This window comes from Solanum dulcamara, chromosome 10 (genome assembly GCF_947179165.1).
Source record: "Solanum dulcamara chromosome 10, daSolDulc1.2, whole genome shotgun sequence".
Classification (NCBI taxonomy): domain Eukaryota; kingdom Viridiplantae; phylum Streptophyta; class Magnoliopsida; order Solanales; family Solanaceae; genus Solanum; species Solanum dulcamara.
In genome coordinates this window covers 72,450,218-72,473,347 of record NC_077246.1, presented here as the reverse complement: position 1 = coordinate 72,473,347, position 23,130 = coordinate 72,450,218, and the positions used below count along the sequence as shown (strand labels likewise).

At 31.0% G+C, this 23,130-nt stretch overlaps 2 protein-coding genes across 3 annotated transcripts; one reads left to right on the top strand and one right to left on the bottom strand.

Moving 5' to 3' along the window:
* The first annotated feature begins 2,381 nt into the window (after positions 1–2,381).
* On the top strand, positions 2,382–6,179 carry LOC129871662 (receptor kinase-like protein Xa21). The gene is made up of 2 exons (XM_055946620.1): positions 2,382–5,369; positions 5,512–6,179. The coding sequence occupies exons 1-2, from the start codon at positions 2,396–2,398 to the stop codon at positions 5,856–5,858; spliced, it is 3,321 nt and encodes a 1,106-aa protein (XP_055802595.1). The 5' UTR covers positions 2,382–2,395; the 3' UTR covers positions 5,859–6,179.
* Positions 6,180–12,191: 6,012 nt separating this feature from the next.
* On the bottom strand, positions 12,192–18,404 carry LOC129871576 (heavy metal-associated isoprenylated plant protein 7-like). 2 transcript variants are annotated; one of them, XM_055946531.1, is made up of 5 exons: positions 18,296–18,404; positions 17,150–17,309; positions 15,886–16,088; positions 13,388–13,478; positions 12,192–12,791 (listed from the first exon to the last, which is right to left on the bottom strand). In XM_055946531.1, the coding sequence occupies exons 1-5, from the start codon at positions 18,302–18,304 to the stop codon at positions 12,436–12,438; spliced, it is 819 nt and encodes a 272-aa protein (XP_055802506.1). In that variant the 5' UTR covers positions 18,305–18,404; the 3' UTR covers positions 12,192–12,435. The 2 variants fall into 2 exon arrangements, with proteins under 2 accessions (XP_055802506.1, XP_055802507.1); XM_055946532.1 differs by lacking the exon at positions 18,296–18,404 and adding an exon at positions 17,931–18,029.
* Between the last annotated feature and the right edge of the window lie 4,726 nt (positions 18,405–23,130).

Genomic DNA, 23,130 nt, shown 5'->3' with positions numbered 1-23,130 from the left:
TGTAATTGGAGTAGTTCTCCTTTGAAACTACTTCTTCTAAGAATTATTTCTTTCATTTGATGTTGATGATGGCGAGCCCACGTAAGTATCCTTATTTTCACTTAAGCGTTCCGCTGATGAACGAATGAGTGATGAGACCAAGTGTAATCAGTTTAAATTAAAGGGTTAATTATAATTTTTTATCTTACAGATGTGTAAATACACCGATTTGGTGTAGTATTTCTTACAATAAATCCTTTGTATAAGAAGAAATTATTAATTTTAATCTATATTGATCAAATTTAGAATACTGTTACATTGTATTAATTTAGGTATAATTCATGGTGTCAAATTTAAATGAATATATTGTATGATTTTGATTTATTTTTTGGTTTCACAAGTTAATGAATCAACTATACGGTATTGGTATCAATTGTGGTTTCAAACAAATGTTTATATATTGTAATATTTTCTCATAACTACTTGTGTATATAATTGGTTCATAGACTAATTTTAATTGTTAGAATTGGTCTATTATATCAGTTTGGTGTGGTTTTTAAAAATAAAACATTTTCAATTATATTATATTGATATATATATAGAGTCAGCTTTCAAGAAATGTATAAATTTGAATCTGTTGTATGATTATGGTTTAATTTTGTGATTTCAACAAATGTTCATAACTGTTTAAGAGTAATTTTGAACTATAAAAAATATCATTATGAATTCTACTGTAAACTACTTTATAAAGATCATTTCGAAAACACAATTCATACCAATATCATACAGTAGGTCCATTTAATTTTGAAATCATATTTCATACCGATACTGTACAATTAAGAGATATATAGATTTGGACAATATAGACCACATAGTTTAAATCATTATTCATACCACAATTCATATAGACCACATAGTTTAAATCATATTTCATACCGATACTGTACAATTAAGACTTTCTGAATATACTCATTTAAACCCACAATTCATATAAATATACCAAAACAATATATAATCATTTCTTTGCAATCATGATTTAGACAAAAATATCATACACAAGATCACATTATGAATCATTTTTATACACAAAGAATAATTGTAAAATGTATTATTACGAACCAATTTACAAGATCATTTCGAAAAAAGCCACAATTTATATCAATATCATACAATTGTGCAGTATTGAATAAAGCCTAAATATGGTAAAACAAAAATCACACTAATACTGTAAGAAATATAAATTGAAGACAGAGAAAAATATTGTGCTAGTATTAATTATTAATTATCTAAAATGCAACCCCTATTTTTGCTCATAAATAGGATAATTACCATGTTAATTAAATAAAATTAAATATAATTTAATTCAAATTGAATAAATGATATATTAAAAATGGTAACTCATTAAATTCGAAATTGAAAAATAAATAAAAATTAAATTAAATTAATTAATTCAAATATGTTATCACTCGCAATTAAGTTGTTGTATTAGTAATTACTAATTAGTATCGTGGGGGGAGAATGTTTTTTTTGATTTGGTAATTAACATTTGAGTTGTATAAGGAAAAAAAATGTGGGGGTGGGGGTGGACAAATATTTTTCTTGATTTGGTAATTAACATTTGAGTTGTATAATGGAGGTCTTGCTTTTTTGAGGATTTTAAACATCTTCATGGATATGATTGTTTTTCATTATGACCACTTTAAATATTTTTATTGAAGTAGGCACGTCGATTTTTTTAAAGCAAGTTGAAATGTTTGAAATTGCAAAAATGGTGGATTAAGTTGAACGAGTTAGACTATCATGATTCATTGTTTAGCTTATCTTAACTCTACTGATTCTAAATAAGATTGGACAATGATTCATTTATTTATAAAATCACCCTATTTTAATCCGTCCAAATAACATTTTACACGTCTACGCCCCTAATATTTTGAAATCTACCCTTTCATAATTAGCACATTAGAAAATTAGGAATTCACCAAAATTATAGGAGTAACATTTAGTAGGCATTTAAAATTGAAATTAAATAAAAATTAAAACTATGCTTGAACATAAAGTCTTAAATACATATATGAGGTAATTTTTCCTTCTGTAATGCCTTTAAGACTTTTTCATTATCTTATTATTTGATAACATTTTATTATGTTATCAAATAATTTTCATTTTAAGGACCTTTCCATATACGAAAGAAAGTAATGTTTGATGTGACAGTACATGTGGGGATACGTTTGCAGTTAAGACTTGGGAAATAGATATATCTCATTTTAAGGACCTTTCAAATGTTTGATGTCGTGAAGACTTGGGCAAAGACCAATTCCTCTGTCATGTCAACAACATAAGTGGTGCTATATATATATAATGGATTAATACATTTGAAACATAAATCCCTTTGCAGCAATCTATATACTAATTCAAAATGAAGAAGAACATTGTCTTATTGATTCTTCTCTTTGTAATTCAATTTTCTATATCACTTGCTTCCTCAAATGAGACTGACCAACAAGCTTTACTAGCTTTCCAAAATCTTGTTACAAGTCCCAGTCATTTTTTGGCCATTAATTGGACCAACAATACTTCTTTTTGCTCCTGGTTCGGTGTCACTTGCAGTTCAAAAAGGCAAAGGGTTGTGGCCTTGGCTCTTCCTAATTTGCAACTGCAAGGCACAATTTCCCCATCTTTGGCCAATTTGTCCTTTCTCAGTCTTCTCAATCTCGACAACAATCAGCTCCAAGGAAGTATACCAGCAAGTTTATTTCAACACCGGAGAGTTCAAGTAATTTCATTGGCCTCCAATAAACTCGGTGGTGAAATGTGGAAAGGGCCATGGTATGTACCCGAACTCAGAGTGTTAAATCTCAGGAACAATAGCCTCACGGGTATAATCCCTCCTTCTATTGGAAATGCCACAAAGTTGCTGAACTTCAGTTTGTCTGGGAATAGAGTCAGTGGCAACATTCCAAAGGAGGTCGGTAATCTAAGCCAACTTGCATATTTGTCCTTTGTCAATAATCAATTAACAGGTTCCATTCCCACAGCACTGTTTAATATCTCATCATTGCTTGCCATAAATCTGGGAAACAATAGCCTTTCTGGTCCTCTATTGCTAGATAAAGGGAATACTGTGTCAAATCTAGAGGTGTTAAGTATATATATGAACCAAATTTCTGGTTGCATTCCTTCCAACATATGCCAACTCACAGAGCTCAAAATTTTGTCCATAGCTTTCAACAACATAACTGGAGACATACCCAAAAATATTGATTGTTTATCCAAGCTCGAGATGTTCTCTATTGGGCGTACTGCAATAAGTGGGACTATTCCTGCTTCATTGGGCAATATTTCCACTCTGCAATATCTTGATTGTTCTCAGTCTCGCATAGTGGGCCAAGTTCCTCAAGAACTAGGGAAGCTATCAAATTTGAAGGAATTGAACTTTGGGCAAAATTACAATCTTATTGGTCAAATTCCGGAGGCTATTTTCAATATATCTTCCTTGGAAACCATTGGTTTCGAGTTCAATAACCTCTCGGGGAGAATTCCAGCCACTACAGGTCTTCATCTTTCGAACATTAAAGTACTTAACTTGCAAGCCAATCAGCTGGAAGGGGAAATTCCATTGTTCATAACAAATGCTTCCAAGCTTGAGAACCTGGAGCTAGAGAAGAACTTTCTCACAGGCGCTATTCCTACTAATTTAGGAAATCTTCATGAGCTGCGAGAGCTATTGCTACATGATAATCAACTTACCAATGAACCAAGAGAGCATGCGTTGCGATTCTTCAATTCTTTGGCGGGCTGTAGGGTGTTACGATATCTACAAGTGGGTTCCAATCCATTGAATGGCGTTCTGCCCAATTCTATTGGGAATCTTTCATCTACAATTGAAAACTTTGAAATATCAGATGCACACGTCAACGGCCTCATCCCCACAAGTATAGGCAACATAAGCGGTCTAATAAGCCTAGACTTTCAAGGAAACAACTTGGCAGGGAATATTCCTTCTGAGATTGGTAAGCTTAAGCAACTCCAAGGGATGTATCTACGAAACAATAAATTGCAGGGACATATTCCAGAGTCGGTATGCCATTTGTTTAATTTGGTTCAATTAATTCTGGATTTTAATGAGCTCTCTGGATCAATTCCAGAATGCTTAGGAAATCTTAGCATGCTACAAAATCTTTATTTGGGTTCTAATAAATTTTCATCAAAATTTCCGTTGAGCCTTTGGAAGATGAGTGGCCTTCTCTCTCTAAGAGTGTCACAAAATTCTCTAGAGGGAGAAGTTCCATCGGATATTGGAGGACTGAAAGCCATTGTAGAACTAAATCTTTCCAGTAACCACTTTTCAGGCATGATACCAACCAGATTCGGGGAACTCCAAAACCTGCAGTCTCTTGACCTATCGAACAATTCATTTTTTGGCCAAATTCCATTATCCTTTGCCAACTTGATAAGCTTAGTATACTTGGATTTGTCTTTAAATGCATTGTCAGGTACTATTCCTAAGTCATTGGAAAAACTCTCGTTCCTGAAAAACATTAATGTTTCATTTAATGGTTTAGAAGGTGAAATACCCGGTGACGGTGTGTTTGCAAATTCCACTCTGCAATCATTTCTCGGGAACAAAGGTCTATGTGGAGCACACATATTGGAGATTCCTTCTTGTGCTATCACCAATCCTGGACAACAATCAAAGCTAAAGGGGATTGTGCTAAAAATTATTACTCCAGTGATTATTTCGTCCTTTTTGATATTTTTGTTGGTTTCAATTTGGATAATGAAACGACAGAAGAAAGGAAAGTCCAAAGATGTGGAAAAACTACCAGAGATTGGGACTTATCAATTAATTTCTTATCACGAGATTCAACGAGCAACAAATAATTTTGATGAATCAAATTTAATTGGCGTGGGAAGTTCTGGCTGTGTGTACAAAGGCACATTATCTGATGGAAGTGTAGTGGCAATAAAGGTTCTGGATTTGGAAAATGAGCAAGTATGCAGAAGGTTTGATACTGAATGCGAAGTGATGAGAAATGTTAGACACAGAAATCTTGTTCCGGTGATTACTACTTGTTCTAGTGACTATATAAGAGCCTTTGTTCTGCAATATATGCCCAACGGGAGTCTTGAGAATTGGTTGTACAGAGAAGATTGCCACTTGAACCTTCATCAAAGAGTCGCCGTAATGCTTGATGCAGCTATGGCAATTGAATATCTACATCATGGTAATGTTACTCCAATTGTTCATTGTGACCTAAAGCCAGCCAACGTTCTTTTGGATGAAGATATGGTGGCTTGTGTTGGTGATTTTGGAATCTCTAAAATTTTAGCCGTAAGCAAGTCCATGGCTTATACGGAGACTTTGGGCACTCTTGGATACATTGCACCAGGTATAAAAAATCTACTCTCTTTGATTTTCTCTTATCATAATTAAGTCTCTCCAAATTCTACAAGTAAAAAGAACAAGTTTTTATTTATGCAAAATTATTGTTGTATTTCAATTGAGTAACTTTTCTTCAATCCTTTTTTAAGAATATGGCTTGGAGGGAATAGTGTCTGCTAGTGGTGATGTTTATAGTTACGGCATCATGTTGATGGAGGTTTTGACCAAAAGAAGGCCAACAGATGAAGAGATATGCAATGAAAATCTTGACTTGAGGAAATGGATCACACAATCATTTTCAGGGACTATGATGGACGTTGTGGATGCCAATCTTTTTTCCGAGGAAGAACAGATCACTTCCCAAAGTGAAATCTGCATAGCCTCCATGATAGAATTGGGTTTAGACTGCACAAAGGAAATGCCAGAATCAAGAATAACCATGAAAGAAGTAGTCAAGAGGCTTAACAAAATCAAGAACACATTTCTGGAAACATAGAAGTGATCAGCATCTCTTTCGATAGCGTTCTTTTCTGATGCTTTTTGGTTTCTTTAGTAAAGTCATCGTATAGTACTTACTTGGAGTCATGTATTGTCTGTAATTTCATTTGAGTGGTTTTGAACCTGTTCTACTTTTAGCTATTTGTAATTATGTTTTGAATGCTAGCTATAAAGAAACCAGAATGAAATTAAGAAAGGTGTTTAGCTGCACTATTTTGCTTTTTATTCATTAGCTTCTTCATTTGTATTCAATAAACTTGTTTTGTACTCTCTGTGATAGTGTGGAAAAAAATAAACAATTAGTGAATTGAGAAATTACTGTATTCTTGGACTTTAGATGCAGAACAGAAAATGAGCTTATTAAGAAAGGACATGGAAAGGAAATTCAAAATTTCAAGCATTTTTTGTGTGTGTTAATCAACACATTTTTCCGAAAATTTGTTGACCGACTTCGTTGGCTTCGAAACTTGGCTAGGCTACGCCTCACAAACCTGTTGACCGATACTCATTGCATGATCATCAGTAGCGTCTCTTTTTTCAGTATTAAAGTGTCACAAAATAGAAATTCAAGATTTTAAGAGGTTTTTTGTGTGTGTTAGTTCATAATTTTTTCGAAAATTATTTGATCTACTCTTCTAACCCCAAACTTGTCCAGATTGGGCCTCATGGTCCCGGTGACTAGTACGCATTTCATCTTAACTAATGATTTCTCTTTTTTCTTCGTTTTGGTGTTACAAAATAGAAATTTAATTGGGTATTTCAGATTTTGCTTAAAGTTAATGTCTTTATCCTTTTATCTGGTTGTATATGCTAAAAGATTTGTTTCTTGCCAAGATTATAGTGATTCTTCAAATGGGTATTTGCAGATTTTGTTAAAGTTAATGCCTTTATTTTTCATCTGGTTATATATGATAACAAAGGGTATTTGATGAACTGAAGAACTTGATCTTTTTTAGAATTTCACACACACACACATGATCACTATGACTGGTGGATTGTTGGGTTAAATCAGCTCAAAGATCCTCTTTAACATGGTGTGATATTGTCCAATTTGGGCCAAGCTCTCACATTAAGAGATCCTATATCTCATATGTTGCTTCCTAATCTTTTCAACTATCAATGTGGGACTTTGTTTGCATTGAGGATGAACACATCTAATTCCGTGTGTATTCGGATATTAACTTTTTAGTGCCTTAGGTGTCAATGTTCAAATCGCATTTGTCCAAGCCTTAGTGGGTAGTTACCTGTGTGGATTTGGGAATTAACGTTTTTAGTGTCTTAGGTCTTAGGTTCAAATCGCATATGTCCAAGCCTTGGTGGACAGTTACTTGTGTTGGGTGGGATATAGTAGGTACCCGTGGAATTGATCGAAATGTACGCAAGTTGACCCTAGGGTGATCGGGAAAAAAATTTACACCGGCTTAAATTACAACAAATCATAACTTTTTATAGTTACAAGTAATTTGTAACAAAAATTGCGTCAAAGAAATAGAAACAGTGTCACTGTTTTTTTGGGACTTCTCTGTAATTGTATTGTTTATTCCCTTCATATCGGGGATTTGACTTTAGGTATTGTCTATTTCATTTTACAGGAAAATGTAGATGAAGCAGTAAAGAAACTGAGAGATGGAGGAATTGACGTGTTGGGATTAGTATGTCATGTCTCAAATGCACAACAGAGGAAGAATTTGATAGACAAGACCATTCAGGAACAACACAAGATATGGCCGCGGCTGTTGCTTATTTGGCTTCTGATGATGCTGCTTATGTAACTGGAGAAACTCTGGTTGTTGCTGGAGGAATGCCTTCCAGACTCTGACTTCTCGATTGCAGTGCCTCCCCTTGTGGTTTTAGCTCGCTTGCGTCGGGCTAGGAGGGACATGCTTATGATGTTATGCAAGTCCTGTGACCGGTACCAAGGGGAAGCATGAATCAGACCAATAAGACACTGCTCTCTGCATGTCGTTACAACAACAGAAGCCCACACTGGAATTTCATTGCCTTATTCCTTAAACCACTTTTGTAGAACTTCTTGCTTTTAGCTCTCTTCACATTGAGAGCAAATGGCTTACATTATTATGATGTCAGAGGCAAACCGTGTCTTGTTCAGTAGTTGCATGCATTATGATATTCATATAGTCAACCTCGACTTATTTGGGACTGAAACAATAACATGAGCATGAGCTACAAGATTTTTATCTCAACTGAGAGATAAAAATCATCAAAAGTTTGAGATGAAACTTCTCTAGCATTACAAGGTGAATAGCCTTAGAGGCATAATTTGGAAGGCAAAGTTGAGGTTTTCTTCGCAAAGTTCAAAGGCAATAAATAAGGTTATACTCTACAAGTCCATTATCATAACTACTCGACATCAAATTGAAGGGAGCCTTGGGGCAATGATAAAGTTATCTTTATGTGATATATAGGTCACATATTCGAGTTGTGTAAGTAGTCAGTAACACTTGTATTAATTACATCACATTTCTTGAGGTGCGGGTTGGATCGAATCAAAGATTACCATCCTAAGAGGTGAGGACAAATATATGCACACATAATTTTCTTGGCAGTGACTTCACAACCTTTCATTTTTTATGGTTAAAAAAAAAGGGCAGCCCGGTGCACTAAAGCTCCCGCTATGCGCGGGGTCCGGGGAAGGGCCTGACCACAAGGGTCTATTGTACGCAGCCTTGCCTTGCCTTGCATTTTTTATGGTTACAATTTGCAAATATGATGAACAAGTGGTCCTGAATATAGAGTAGTTGCTGCGCTGTATAACAAACTAGTATTCTGTACCAACTGACTGTAACACCCCAGATTTTTTTTTCCACAAATATTCGAACATTTCTTCACATGTGTGTAGACTCGAACCGAATGACTTATAATTTTATATATGAGTCACAATAAATTCCTAAATATTTGAAGTGTATTAGATGTGTTTTAGGATCATAAGAGATCTCTAACACCAATCCGAGTTCAAATAATTTCTATCGGCTAAGTTTCCGGATGAGTTCGTATAAGGGTCAACTTTGAATGACCATATCTCCTATCATATAACGAGTTGGGTGGATCATGACCTATCACATCAAAGGTCTTTGAGTCTTCTTTCCAACTCCACCAAGATTACATTTTTTGGAGTTCGGAGTCAAAAGTTATGACCATTTTACTACAGACTATCACTGCAGAAATTTCAGGCTTGGGGCTCCAGTGGCGCCCTGCGCCACTATAGCGCCAGAAACTAGCCTCAATAGTTTGGCCCTTGGTGCGACGCGCCACTATTGCACTTGCAGGTTTTTTTGCCCATTTTCTAGATTTTTCTTGAGAAAGGGCATTATGGACCATTCCTTAATTATATATATAAGAAGTGTACGCATTTTGGGGTCATTTTTCTGACTTTTGCCTCTCCAAAACCCTAAACTTCATCCTCTTCTCTCTCAAGTAATCTCCAACAAATTGCTCCCAAGCTCAAGGATTCAAGATCTTCAAGCCATGTCTTTGGTTTTGATGAGATAATCTTCATTTCAGGTATGTAAGACTAACCTAAAATATGGATTGAGTTCTTCTATATGCCCCATAGATATGTTGGATGAAGATTGTGAAAGACTTAAACTTTCTATGAATGTTTTCTTGAATTTTTCCTAAACTATAGAATATTTTTTTATATATACTATTAATTGATTGATGATTTTCATGACTTGAATTACTAAATAGTTATCTTTCATATTATTGACTACAAATGAATTTTTGTATATAAATTCATATGTATTTATGGTGTTCTTGAGTGGAGTTTTGTTGAGAGTATGGATTTATGTTTCATTCACATGAAAACCAAGATAAAATTTCCTTTTTGGTCATAATTTGTCTTGAAGTTGAGATGGATGGTTTTTGTGTATGTGTATTGATTGGAATGAAAAGAATGAATTAGATAGTTATGAATGTGAATGGCATAAAAAGAAACGAAACATTGATATAGCTAGAATGTCATTGTTGTTTCTATAAATGGACTATAGAATTAAATAAGAATTTTGGAGAAAGAGGTTTGATGATGATGTGAATTATGATGTTTGATGATGATATGAATGGTGGTTATTTAACATATGTAGAATGATTGATGAAGAGGTATGTTGATGACGATGTTTGAGGTGAAATGGATTAGAGTCTAATGTGACTACATGATATGTGATTTGCATAATTTGATTTGATTGGAGTTATATGAGTATAAGTTATTGTTTGAGAAGGAGTTTTAAATAAATGATTTGTGAACATTTTTGTATAAACTATTTATATATTATTTTGAGTTTAAAGAATGATTATTTTCATCTTTGATTTAAAAAGAGTTTAACCATGAGTTGAGTTTGAGAAGTCTTTTAATTAGTTTTGAACATGAGTATTTCGAGTATAAATGAGTTGAGTATTTTTACATAAAAATGTCTATTTTGAGTTTGAGTTGAGGAGTTGAAATTATGTTTTAAACGCATCTAATATTTTCTGCATTCATTGAGTTGAGATGGTATCAAATTTAAAAAGAAGAGTTTGATGATTGAGATGAGTTGATTGTGAATGAAGGTCCAATGAGACCAGATTGAATGAGTTTTGAAAAGAGTCCAATGAGACTAAATGAGTTGATTTGAAAATAAGTTCTAAGAGACTAAATGAGTATTTTGAGTATTTTACTCACTTGATAGATATGAGCATATTGAGTCTTGGAAGGAGTATCGAGCACCAAATTGGGTAAGAGTATAGTCCATACTCGAACCAATAACTACGTCGCCAAACTAGGAGAGGATTGGACCGTTAAAGTCGGATGTTTCCTAAATTATTGTCTTGACATGATAGGACTTGATTGGTTATGGATCCATGATTGTTGATTCGTTCTTACCTTGGCAAGGTATGAACGGACGTGGCAACAACGTCGGCTTATTATACTATCACTTGCTCATATGGTGATGGTTGTCGGTTAGAGAAACTCTCAATTGAGCGGATTGTGCTTGATATGATTGGTTTGATTGAGATTGTATCTGATTGAGTTGATTAGTAAAACATTACTAAATTCTAATTTGCATATTTATTGAATTGTGTCCCTTGACTTTATTGTTGAGTTGATTGTATATGATTGGATTGGATTGGATGGTATGTGATTGGATTGTAAACGATTGGATAGGATTGAATTGGATTGTACAAGATTGGATTGGATTGAATATGATTGGACTGGATTGGATGGTGTGTGATCGAATTATAAACGATTGGATTGAATCGGATCGTCTATGATTGGATTGGATCGGATTGTATATGATTGGATTGGATCGGATTGTATGTGATTGAATTGGATTGTATATGATTGGTCTCTGTCTAAACTGTGTTCTTACTTTAGACTTATGACACCTTGATTGAGTATCTCTTATCTTTATGACTTGAGATATTTGAACCGGTATTGTTTCATTCTGCCATATTACATACTCGTACATTCCACGTACTGACGTCCATTTGGACCTGCATCGTTTCATGATGCAGAGACAAGTTTAAGATATCATCAATAGGCGCACCATTGAGGATCTATTCACACTCAGCTTATTGGTGAGTCCTCCCCTACATTCGGAAGACACCACTTATGTTATTCTTGCGTTGAGTTTAGTCCTTTTTATTTTGATTTGAGGTAGACATGAACCTGTTATTGACACCAATTAGATAGTAGTGATAGAGACTTCATAGACTAGATAGTGATGTGTCGATTGAGTATTTTAATTTCTTGAATTGTTCTTGTCAAACTATTTAACGACATAGATTGAAGTTCGATTTGTTGGCCCATGGCCTTTATTTTTCGAGTTAGATTATTGATTGAGATTTGCCCACTTAATTACCTCTTTATTTAAAGTCTTCCGCTAATTGATTGAATGAACGGATGTGTGATCAGGTTAAGTGGTTCGCTTGGGAGCTAGAAATGGTTTCTGAGTGCCGGTCACGTCTAGGGTACCCTCCCCGGGCGTGACACTGACACTGGGAGATCTGCAATGATTTGAATTATCCAGAGAATGCAATGTTTGATATATATTTAAAAGATGACAATCAAATCTATTTCTCGATTCACTCAAAAAGGTTGTATTAGGTACTGTTTGAACAACCAAATAGCTTTTGTTCGACTACGTATTTATAGTAGGATATTTATGACATTAATGACAAGTTCAAAACTCATAATCCAGCACTCCTTAATGCTGGATTCAAAACTTTCACTAAAGAAATTCAAAATATAAAGATGTAAACATATAAAGACGTTAAAGGAAATTCAACAGATATGCAAACTTTGAAAAGGTAGCAAAAGTTATATATAAACATTCAATAGGGAGAGATAAACATTATCACCATAAGCTCAAAAGTTTAAAACTTTTAAAGTATGTACATCTTGTTCAACAACTAATAGCACCAAAACACCAAAATTATTGGATAGAGAAAAATCTCTCAAATAGCCAATTTAATAAATCTTTATTAGCATATACTAGACTAGAACATATTGAAAATTGTGCCACATGCAATGAAATTGAAATTCTGATTACGCCACTGATGATACTGAGTAACCGAAAAGGTTACATGACAAAGCAAGCATGAGGATTTTCATCACTGAAAATCTGAGGGGGATAATTAGCATACTCCATGAAAAGGTTGTCCCTTTGATGCATATATTCACTTTTCTTGATATCTGTTGTTGTCTTATCATCTTCCTCTGTGCCTTTTTCTTCTTCATTACCTTTCTTTTCTTCTTCTTCTTTCACTTTTTTCTCTTCTTCTTTCTTCTCTTCTTCCTTTTTTACCTCTTGCTCCTTCACTACTATAGCTTGCTTCCCTGTCCTCTTATACACGTCGTTTGCCAACTTCTCTGGATCAACGACACCTTTTACTACAACTTGATTGTTTCCTAGGTCTGTCATTACAGATTCAACACCTGTTGCAAGTTTGTTACAAAATTGAGGATTCAAACATGAATTGACTAGTTTTACGCTGACTGTCAGCATAGAAGTTGGTTATAATAATGCACTATATTATATTTGATATGTGCATTTGCAAGTTTGTTACAAATATAAGGATTTAACATAAATTGACTAGTTTTACACTGGTTATCACCCAACAAGTTCGTTATAACCATAATGCACATTTGCAAGTTTATTACAAACGTAAGGATTCCAACATGAATTGACTAGTTTTATGTTGGTCGTAAGCATATACGTTGGTTTATCATAATGCACAATGATATGTTTGATATGTGCATTTGCAAGTTCGTTACACATGTTAGGATTAATCATGAATTGACTAGTTTCACGTTGACCGTCAGCATACAAGTTCGTTACCATAATGCATAATGATGTATTTGATATGTGCATTTGCAAGTTCGTTACAAATGTAAGGATTCAACATGAATTGAGTAGTTTTACGTTGGCTGTCAGCATACAAGTTTGTTACTATAATGCATAATGATGTATTTGATATGTGCATTTGCAAGTTCGTTACAAATGTAAGGATTCAACATGAATTGACTAGTACCTCGTATTTTCCGGATTCGTTTCTGCAGTACCTGTGCACATGCATCACAATGCATCTGAACTGTCATCTTCACTGTTATGACTGGAGGAGGCTGACGATTATGTGAAAAACATATGACATTGACGCGTTAATGCACGTATAGAGAGACTAGTTATAATATTGTGAAAGAATGGAATGACAAGAGAAAATATATATATAGATCCAACAAGACAGAACAACTATGATTTGCACTTGAAGAAATAAAATGCAACATCAATACTATATAATACAAATAACTACGTCTCGATCAGTCTCAAACAAGTTGGAATACGGCGCAAGGTTGAGCTATATATTTGACTTTTGTTAAAAATTATATTGCATAAATAGGAGGGAACTAGACTTTGTATATGTTTTGAATTATGAATCTCTTTAATGTGTTTCAAAAATTATTATAAGTCGTAAGTTCAAATGCTACATGACAGCAACAATAATTACGCCTTATTCCAAATAGCGTACTATCTGCTATATAAATCCTAACTGATTATGTTTCACGATCCCTCAATCCTCCTTGAAACAACATCGTCCCACTTAGAGACGAATTCAAAATTTTATATTAGCACGACTAATACCAACTATTGTCAAGATTTTCTTTATTAGTAAAAATAAAAGTTGATCACATAATTCTAAGCAGTTTTTTCCTGTCATCTTATCTTAAGTTGGTATCTTGGGATTGTTATTTTATAATGTTGTGCATAACTATATATTATATCATAATAGTACAAAATATTGAAATGTCAGTCCCGTGAATCACTCATAGGCCCCATTTCAAGATTTTATATGGCAGTGTGGCAGAGTAGCCAGCTACACTTCTTAATCCTATTTTCTTTTTCACATAATAATAATAATAATAATAATAATTTTAAAATTTACAAAAATAATGTTCTAATTTAATTTTTTTGTTAATGACAAGTTTAGGATCATAAGTTTACTAGTACTAAGGATTGTAGTACTGAGTCATGATTTCAACTTTATAGATTTTGAATATTAGAATGAAGACTTCAAATGATAATAATTGAGTTCTAAATTTAATATTTGTGTACATTTAATATTTTTTTTAAAAACAAATGTATTGTTTAAGTAAAAGGTATTAAGTTCGATAGAACATCTCCAGACTTCTACCTCCGCCCTTGAATTAATATGATTTTTCCATCCTAAACTAGAGATATGAGTTTCAATCTAAAGCATTGTAAGCGGTAGAGCTAGAGGGAAGGAAGAAGGTTCATCCGAACTTTCTTTGTTGAAAAATCACTTTATACATAAAAAAAATTAAATTCTTTTTACCATATAGTAAAAATGATGAACTATCTTAATGAAAATCATATCTATATCAATGAGAGTCACCACCTTTAACAGGTCTTATGCAACATAAATTAAGATTTGTTTGAACCTCAAAATAAATACTAAATATTAAATACCGAATAGAAAACAAAAAATAAAATCACAAATTTTTAAAAAAATTGTTTTCTCTCTTAACTTATGTGTCTATATAATTTTATATGGCAATTGGAGAACCACAGATTCATATACCCTTTTAATCACATTGTATAGTGTGCCCTCCCATCCCACTCCCCTTACTATCCCAGTGGGTACTCAGAGGCTTGTCTTTTTTGCTAAACTTTTTACTGTAAATACTGTTTGTTCTATTGCTTTCATTGTCAGCAAGAAAACAACAGTCGTAAGCTGTGGCTGCTCTATTAATTCTATATTTGTAAAAAGAATTTATTGTGTTGCCTTTTCACAAAAAGGATAAATAATACTACACCATATATTTGTTCAAATTATTCAAAAATATTTCTATAATATTCGTATTAAATTGAACAAAAATATAGCATAAGGGCTACATCTAGTATCGAATTGATAATTTGGACAACACGCCTCAATTTTTTTTCCAAGCATGGAATCACCTTAATCAAAAGTAGTAGGATTGATTCTCATAATAATAAAATAAAGAAGTGTATCAAAATACTTTTTTATAAAAAAAAATCAAATTCTAAATAGAAATTTTCAAAAATATTATCGTATTTTCAAAAGAATATTATTTTTGAAAAATTCGACACATACCCTATGTATTTTTGAATCTTGACTAATGATTAATTAGGATGATTTGGTACACGAAGCATACACAAAATTCAGAGAAGAGTGTCCCCCAAACCAATATAAGGTAGTCAATTTATCCTAATACAAACATTTATCAATAATTAATTTCATGAGTCAAACTCAGAATATATAGATCACACGAAAATAACTCTACTAATTAATTAGGATGATTTGGTGCACGAAGCATACACAAAATTTAGAGAAGAATCGTATTTCAAATCAATATAATGTAGTCCAATATAATGTAGTCAGTTTATCCTGACACAAGCATTTATTAATAATTAATTTCATGACTCAAACTTAAAATATATAAATCACACAAAAATAACTTTACGATCAATTAAACAATAATAAATATTTACCTCATCTTTCTTCTCTTCTTTGGGCAATTCCTCTTTCTTTTCATCTTTTTTAATTTCTTCTGGTGGCTTTGGCAAAGGTGAAATTAATTCCACTTTTCTACCACTTTTTTTTTGAATTCTTTCACACACTTTGAGAGGATCTGCATTTTTTCCTTTTACCACCACTTTGCTAGCCTTAGAATCTGCCGTTACTTCCTCCACTCCTGTTTCATTTACCATAAATAAATTCAAAAAATCGAAAAAAAATATCTATATATGCTCAAAAGACTTTTTTTTTCTTTTTACCATATGAATACAAAAAGAAAAGAATATTATAATATTCCAACAAATTAAAGTTGAATATAAGATTGTTTAATATGAACGAGAGCCTTGGAATAACTTTAAAGTTGTTTTCATGAGACTTGTGAAAGCAGTTACTAATATTTGTAGGTCTTATGCATCATGGTGACCCTTCTCTGAATTTTATTAACGCAGAATATTTTATACATCACATTGTCCTTTTTTTGCGTCTTTGTTATATATTTTAAGCTTTGTTTATTGTCTGCATTGTTCAAGAATTCATTAATGAATAGTTGAATTGAAAAACGTGATTATGAGATAGGAAATAGAATAAATTAATGAAGTCTTAATATATCATCTTCAATCAGAAAGAATATTTTAGATTATTTTTTTAAAAGAAATAGAATTTAACTAAATTCACTGACGATATAGTTAAATCTTATATTATCACAAAAAGGGGGAAATTTGACACTAGGGTCAACTAGCGCTTAGAGTTCGGTGCGAAGCGGAAGCGCTTGCTAGCATGGTTGTTAGTTCAAGTAGGCCAAGTCCACAAGGTGAAGTAAGAAAGTGAACGAGGGAGCAACCCCATTTTTCACCTTGAATTGGTCAAAATATGCGGAATTTCTGACTTTTTATTCTTTTTCTATCGTTGCGATTAAAAAACAATCTTGTTTAGATTTTAAACCATTATTAAAAATTGAAAGATAAATTTAAACCTCTTCTCTAAAAACACGTGAAGTTCAATCAATTCACAATAATGATCAAATAATAGCATGGGTAACTCCGATACAATTTGCTAACGACAAGAATATAAATAGATCAAAAGTGTAACATATAACATCTTAAGTGAGCAATTTTGAATAATATTAGGGATACAATGGGACATTTTTCTGACTATTAATGTCATTTAACTAATTCACTCATTATAGTTAATTATTATTTTATTAAAAGAGGGAATTATTAATTAAGGAAATTAAAATACCTTGAAAACCTTTGAGGGATCTAGCAACTTTTCTTGCACAAGCTTCACAATGCATATCAACTTTGAGCACAATTTCTTGAATTTCATCTTCTTTCTTTTCCTCTACTTCTTCTTTCTTTTCCTCCTCCTTTTTTACCTCCTCCCCTTTGTTCTCCTTTTCCTAACAAAATTATACACATACAAAAAAAAGAATTGATTAAAAATGGGAATTAAAGAATACACCCTTTTTTTATCAAAGAGGATTAAAAGTATGCATAGGTTCTTTGTCATGGATAAATGTAGTGTGTTTATCTAATGGGGTTCATCTGAATTTAATAATTTTAGTTCAAATTCTATATTTGTGTAACGAAAGTTGGTAAATAAGTACAAAGTTTGAATTCTGACTTGTAAAGTTCAAATTTTGAATACATCTTTCTTATTATCGTACAACATTCTTGCTACAAAACTCATTAAACAAGTATAAATAATAAATTTTGAACTCAAAAATCATAGAAGTTCAAATCTTTTATCCGTCATTTTCAATAGCGTGCAAGATTCTTGATTAAAAAATTCAGTAAAACAAGTAGAAAAATAATAAAATTCAAATTCAAACTCAAACTCATAAAATTCAAATCTCGAATATATCGCCCATTGTTATTTGTATACAAGATACTTACACTATATATATCATTATTCTCCATTAACATGCTGTATATATATATACATATGAAACTAAACAAAACAAAAATTACATTTATTTATAGATTTTTGAATGTACTTTTTTTTGAGTGTTTGAACATACCTCAGCCATGTAGTCAAAAAAACTCCAGCAAACTCTTGATTTTCAATGAACAAATTAAAGTAAATGAAAAGTCCTTCCCTTTTTTCCTTCTTTAAAAATATTTCTCTAAATATATATATAGAGAGAGAAATAGTTATTAAGAATAGATTTTGTGTATCTATTAAGAATTCATCTGAATTCAGTAGTTTTGACTTAATTTTTGTATACGTTACAAAAATCACTAAAAAATGCAAAAAATGAATTTTATACATATCACGAACTAAAATTCATAAAATTTAAATATTGAATAGTTTACGTTAAAAACTATGAAAGTAAGAAAAATAAAATTTAATTGAATTATTGTATTTTTGAGTGTTTGAACATACCTCACCCATGTAGTCAAAAAGCTCCAACAAACTGTTGATTTTTAATGTATAAACAAAGTAAATGAAAAGCTCCTCTTCTTTTTTCCTTATTTAAAAGTATACACTCTCTAGATAGAGATATATATATAGAGAGAGAGCTAGGTAAATTTATTTGAATATCTATAATTATCACTTAATTATCTTAAATTAATGTATATTTCTCTCTATTATATTATTTTATTATGATAACTTAAATTGATTTTGATGTAAATACTTTGTGCGCTTAAGTATTTAGCCACTGAAAATGAATATGATATAGTGTATTGTGCATGTTTGGTACGGAGGAAAATATTTTTGAGTAAGCGTTTTTTTAATTTTTTCATGTTTGATTACTTGAAATTTTAAAAAAATATTCTCTATAGGAAAATGTTTTCTCTAATAAAAGTAGAAAAAACCAAAGTTTATAAATTATATTTTACATTGATTGTATCATCCCCCTCACACTCCTACCCCACTTTTTATTGTATTTGTCTATATTTTTATATACAAATATAGAAAATTATTTAATTCTAATATTCTATTTTATGTGTCATTATTTTCTTTTTAGTTCGTCCCCTAAAAATGTCATCTTATTATAATTAAAAATAATTTTACTTTAAAATTATTTTTTTATCCTTAATGAAATGATTTATATTCATTCAAATATTTAAAAATTATTTTACACTATAAATTTTTTTTAAAAAAATCTTTAATAAAAAATATTTTTCCCAGTACCGAACACACCCACACGATAGTTTATTAATTGCAGGATATAATTCAGAGACATACAGTACAGTGGTCATTTTTGCTGACTCAGCGTCTAATAATTTGTCCTTCATAATATTTACTACCAGTCCTTTTTTTCTTTTTCTTTTTTGGTCACGTACAACCAGTCAATATTTACATACTGTTCCTATTAAACACCATGTTTTTTTGCCCTTTTGATATTGACTAGATATAATAACTAACTACTGCTGGTCTGCTGGATATGTTATGTACCCTAAAATTCCATTTCAAAAATTTGTACTTTTGTAATTAAGGTGTTTTGTATTTGAATTCTATTTTCCTTTTCTTTTAAAATAATGAGATTGAGATATAATAGGCCAATTTACGTTAAATTCTCTTTAATCTATGGAGAATGCGTCAAGTTAGTAGATTCAGAGCAAATAGGCGTTGAATTATTGCTTTTTTAATTTATTTTACTATAAGACGTTGGTCGGGTGGAACTTATCGATTGTTAGGCGTGAGTCGCCACACTAGCTAGGAGTTTTCAAGAGGACTAAGAAGGGAGAGAAATTGTCGTAGTATAGTATTTATTTTATTTTTTTCTTAAAATAATGGAATTGAAGATATGAAGGGATGATTTATGTTAGATGCTCTTTAACGTACGAATAATGAGCCAAGTTAATAGATGCATTAGAAAGACGCGTTGAATGGTTGTTTTTGCAGTTTATTTTATGTATCCAATGGAACTTTTCAGTTGATAGTCGTGACATTACTTGTTCAATTTTATACAGGTTTAAATGTCTACTTGTACACATCCAAAATTGAAAGATATAGATATCAGCTGAGACTAAATTAAATGACATGTTTACGTAGTATGTCATTATTTAAATATTCCTTTTTTACTAACATAATATATAAGTTAAATTAATATTTTACACTATGTGTCCAATTAAATTTAGTTAAATAAAGTTGGAAAGCATATGCAAAATTTTCATATTGGACAATTAAAATTGGACAAGTCACTTTCTTATCTTTGTGTCTCCCCTATTATGGGCTATGTATATGGTACTAATGGGCCTGCCATCACATGGTATACTGATTGTGAGCCCAATAGAATTTGACACCAAATTTGGAAAGTAGATATTTCCTATTTGGAAGCTAAGGTGTACTTATTAAATTGTGCAACTACCCTAGTACTCGCTTCGTTCTTTTTTAATTGTCATATTATATTTTTTAAGAGTTAATTTAATTAAATTTTAAAGCTATATTAGATCTCATTAATTTAATATTTTAAAATAAAAATTTAGATATTCAAAAACTATATAAAAAGTATTATAAATTGCATTTTTTTCCATATTAATATGATGAAAAAATACATCTTAAAATGCTAATCAAAATTCATAGCGTTTGACTCTTAAAAAGGAAACTATGACAGCCAAAAATAAATGGAAAGGAGTAATTATATAATATAGTAATTATAATAATTTATTTGGTTTTCGTAATATAATTTTAATAGAATTTGCTTCAACTATTTTGTGGGTATATTTGTTAACTCGACATTAGCTAAGGCACCTAGGCATTACCATAAGAATGACACTAAGTTCCTCTACGAAACTGTCTTACAAAATTATCCCCCAAAAAATAAAACTTCTATTTTGATTAAATTTGTTTATTTTATAAATTTTATTGCTTATGTACAAATATCTATAGTAATGTTGATTGGATGAATCAGTAGAGGACAAAAAATCAATTTCGGGATGAAAAAAATTTCGCAAATAAAATATTTTGATGACGAAGATAAAAGAATTTGAATTTTATGTTATCTTGGTTATTTAAAAGACTCTCTTTTTATTTTTTGTGGTCTTATCATTTCAAAAGCCTGGACCATTTTTATGAATATCTATATTATAAGTTATTTACTTAGCAAGCCAAACTATATTGTTACATCCACATTTAATTACAATATAATGTAACCTTCCAAACATGTCCTAAATCTTTTAATAAAACAATTTTGGATAGTTAAATCTTTTGGTGTTTTTACTCATTTTACCTTATAACTTTTTCTAGTTTCCCTCCATTTATCTTTCCTTTGTTTCCAAGCAAAGGTATTTGGTTGGAAAAACAAAATATTTGGCTCATTTCCCTACCAACCTTTTGGGAGGTGTACAACAACCTAAAATGGATGCTAAGAAGGGGTTCTTGTCTTATTAGTTTGTTGGTACAATAATAACTTACCAAGACGATTAACGGTAGCTGATTTAGAAAAATAATAAATCATATCGAACTTGAGACAAAAAAACTACAATTCTCTTGGTTATTATATAAAATATAAGAATTAGCGATATATAAATTTCATAGCTAAATAATAAAATCAATCGTTAATTTTATTAGCAATAGATTAACAATGAATTACCGTAAAATTTTGTTAGTTACAAATAAATTAGCGATAAAGTTCATAGCAAATTAATTTTCAATTTATTTATTTCAGTATTTTAGTTCAAGATTTTATTATTAGAACAATAAGTGAATTTCTAGTCATGTACCAATCATTGAACTAATGTTGATAAAGGAAAAAAAAGAAAATTGTAATTTTAGATGCAGACGCACCGACAGAAAAAAAAATAAATTATTAGTCAAATATTACACACACAAGTTGGACCAAATATAAGAAAAATGATCTAATAAACATTTTGATTATTTTCAAGTTTATTTGTTTTTACTAATTCACATTTGCTTTTATATCTTACTATTTGATCGTTATATTTTTTTTCCATTGTACTTTCATTAATATATTTTTTTAGTCAAGTGTCAATAAGTAATAACCTCTTTACCTCATAAAAAAGTTAAGAATAATGTTTACATATATTTTATTTTTTCTCCACTTATAAAATTATGTTGAATATATTATTGTAGTTTTTTATGAATAAGCTATATAATTTAAATATCTTTTATAATGAACTACAAATCAAATATTTTATTAGTAAAAGAGATGCCGACATCAAATTTAAAGTACATTGCCAACCAAAAGGAGTGGGAAAAAAATATTCAGAGAACTTGTTTACAATAATATTTTATGTCTTTTTTAAGTCACTTTAATTTATTAGGTTTTTGTCCTTTGAAGGATCCTTGATAGAGCATTTATTTTGATTAATTCTCTAAATATATAAATGGTACTTTTCATCTCTATGATTTAAATTAAATTCAAAACATAGGTATTAAAATAGTCCAGTTTAACCATAAAAAAATATGGTGGAATGGTGAATCTCAGGTCTCTGATTCAAGTCTTGAGTATGAAATTGTCTTAAGCAGATAGCCTTTTACCCTTTGATTTGAGACTTTTCGACACAAATTTAAATTAATTAGACCCTATAATAAATATCGAACATCGAATAAAAAATAAAATAAATAAATTTGAATATGAAATTTTCCTTGCATTACGTGCGTTATTCATGCATTTCAATTTTCACCTATATATATTAATAGAAAAGCGTCTTTTAATTAAATTTGTTATATATGTTAGGTGTGATAATTTATTAGATCTTTGTTTTTTTGTTGATTCCAACTAGTGAAATAGGGTTGTGGGGTAGGATTTAATTAGACATCTTGAATTTAAGCTAAGAAAATAGAGAATTTTTTTTTAGATAGAAAATATTATTGTATTATTTTTTACTGTTACTATTACTTTATTCATTTTTTTTAATATGACTTTGTAATTATCATAATTATATTTTTAAATCTGCTTTATTTAAACTAAGAGTCTATCGAAAACTAAGCAACATAACCTCTCAACCTTCATATACACAGATACACTCCATAGTGATTAGTGTCCATACCTCACTTATAAAATTTGATCATTAAATATGTTATTGTTATTAAAATAATTCTCTTTTAATGAATTTTTACGTTACATTTATTATACGAAAATAAGTCAACCACCATGTTAATTGAGTGACCTATAGTAACGTTTTGCCATCTTTCTTTAGCAATAAGATAAGGATGTGCATAACTAACAAATTAAAGCCATGTGGTTGATATAGATTAATTAATTTCATGTTATCATGTTATCGTAGATTACTTAACTTAATAAGATA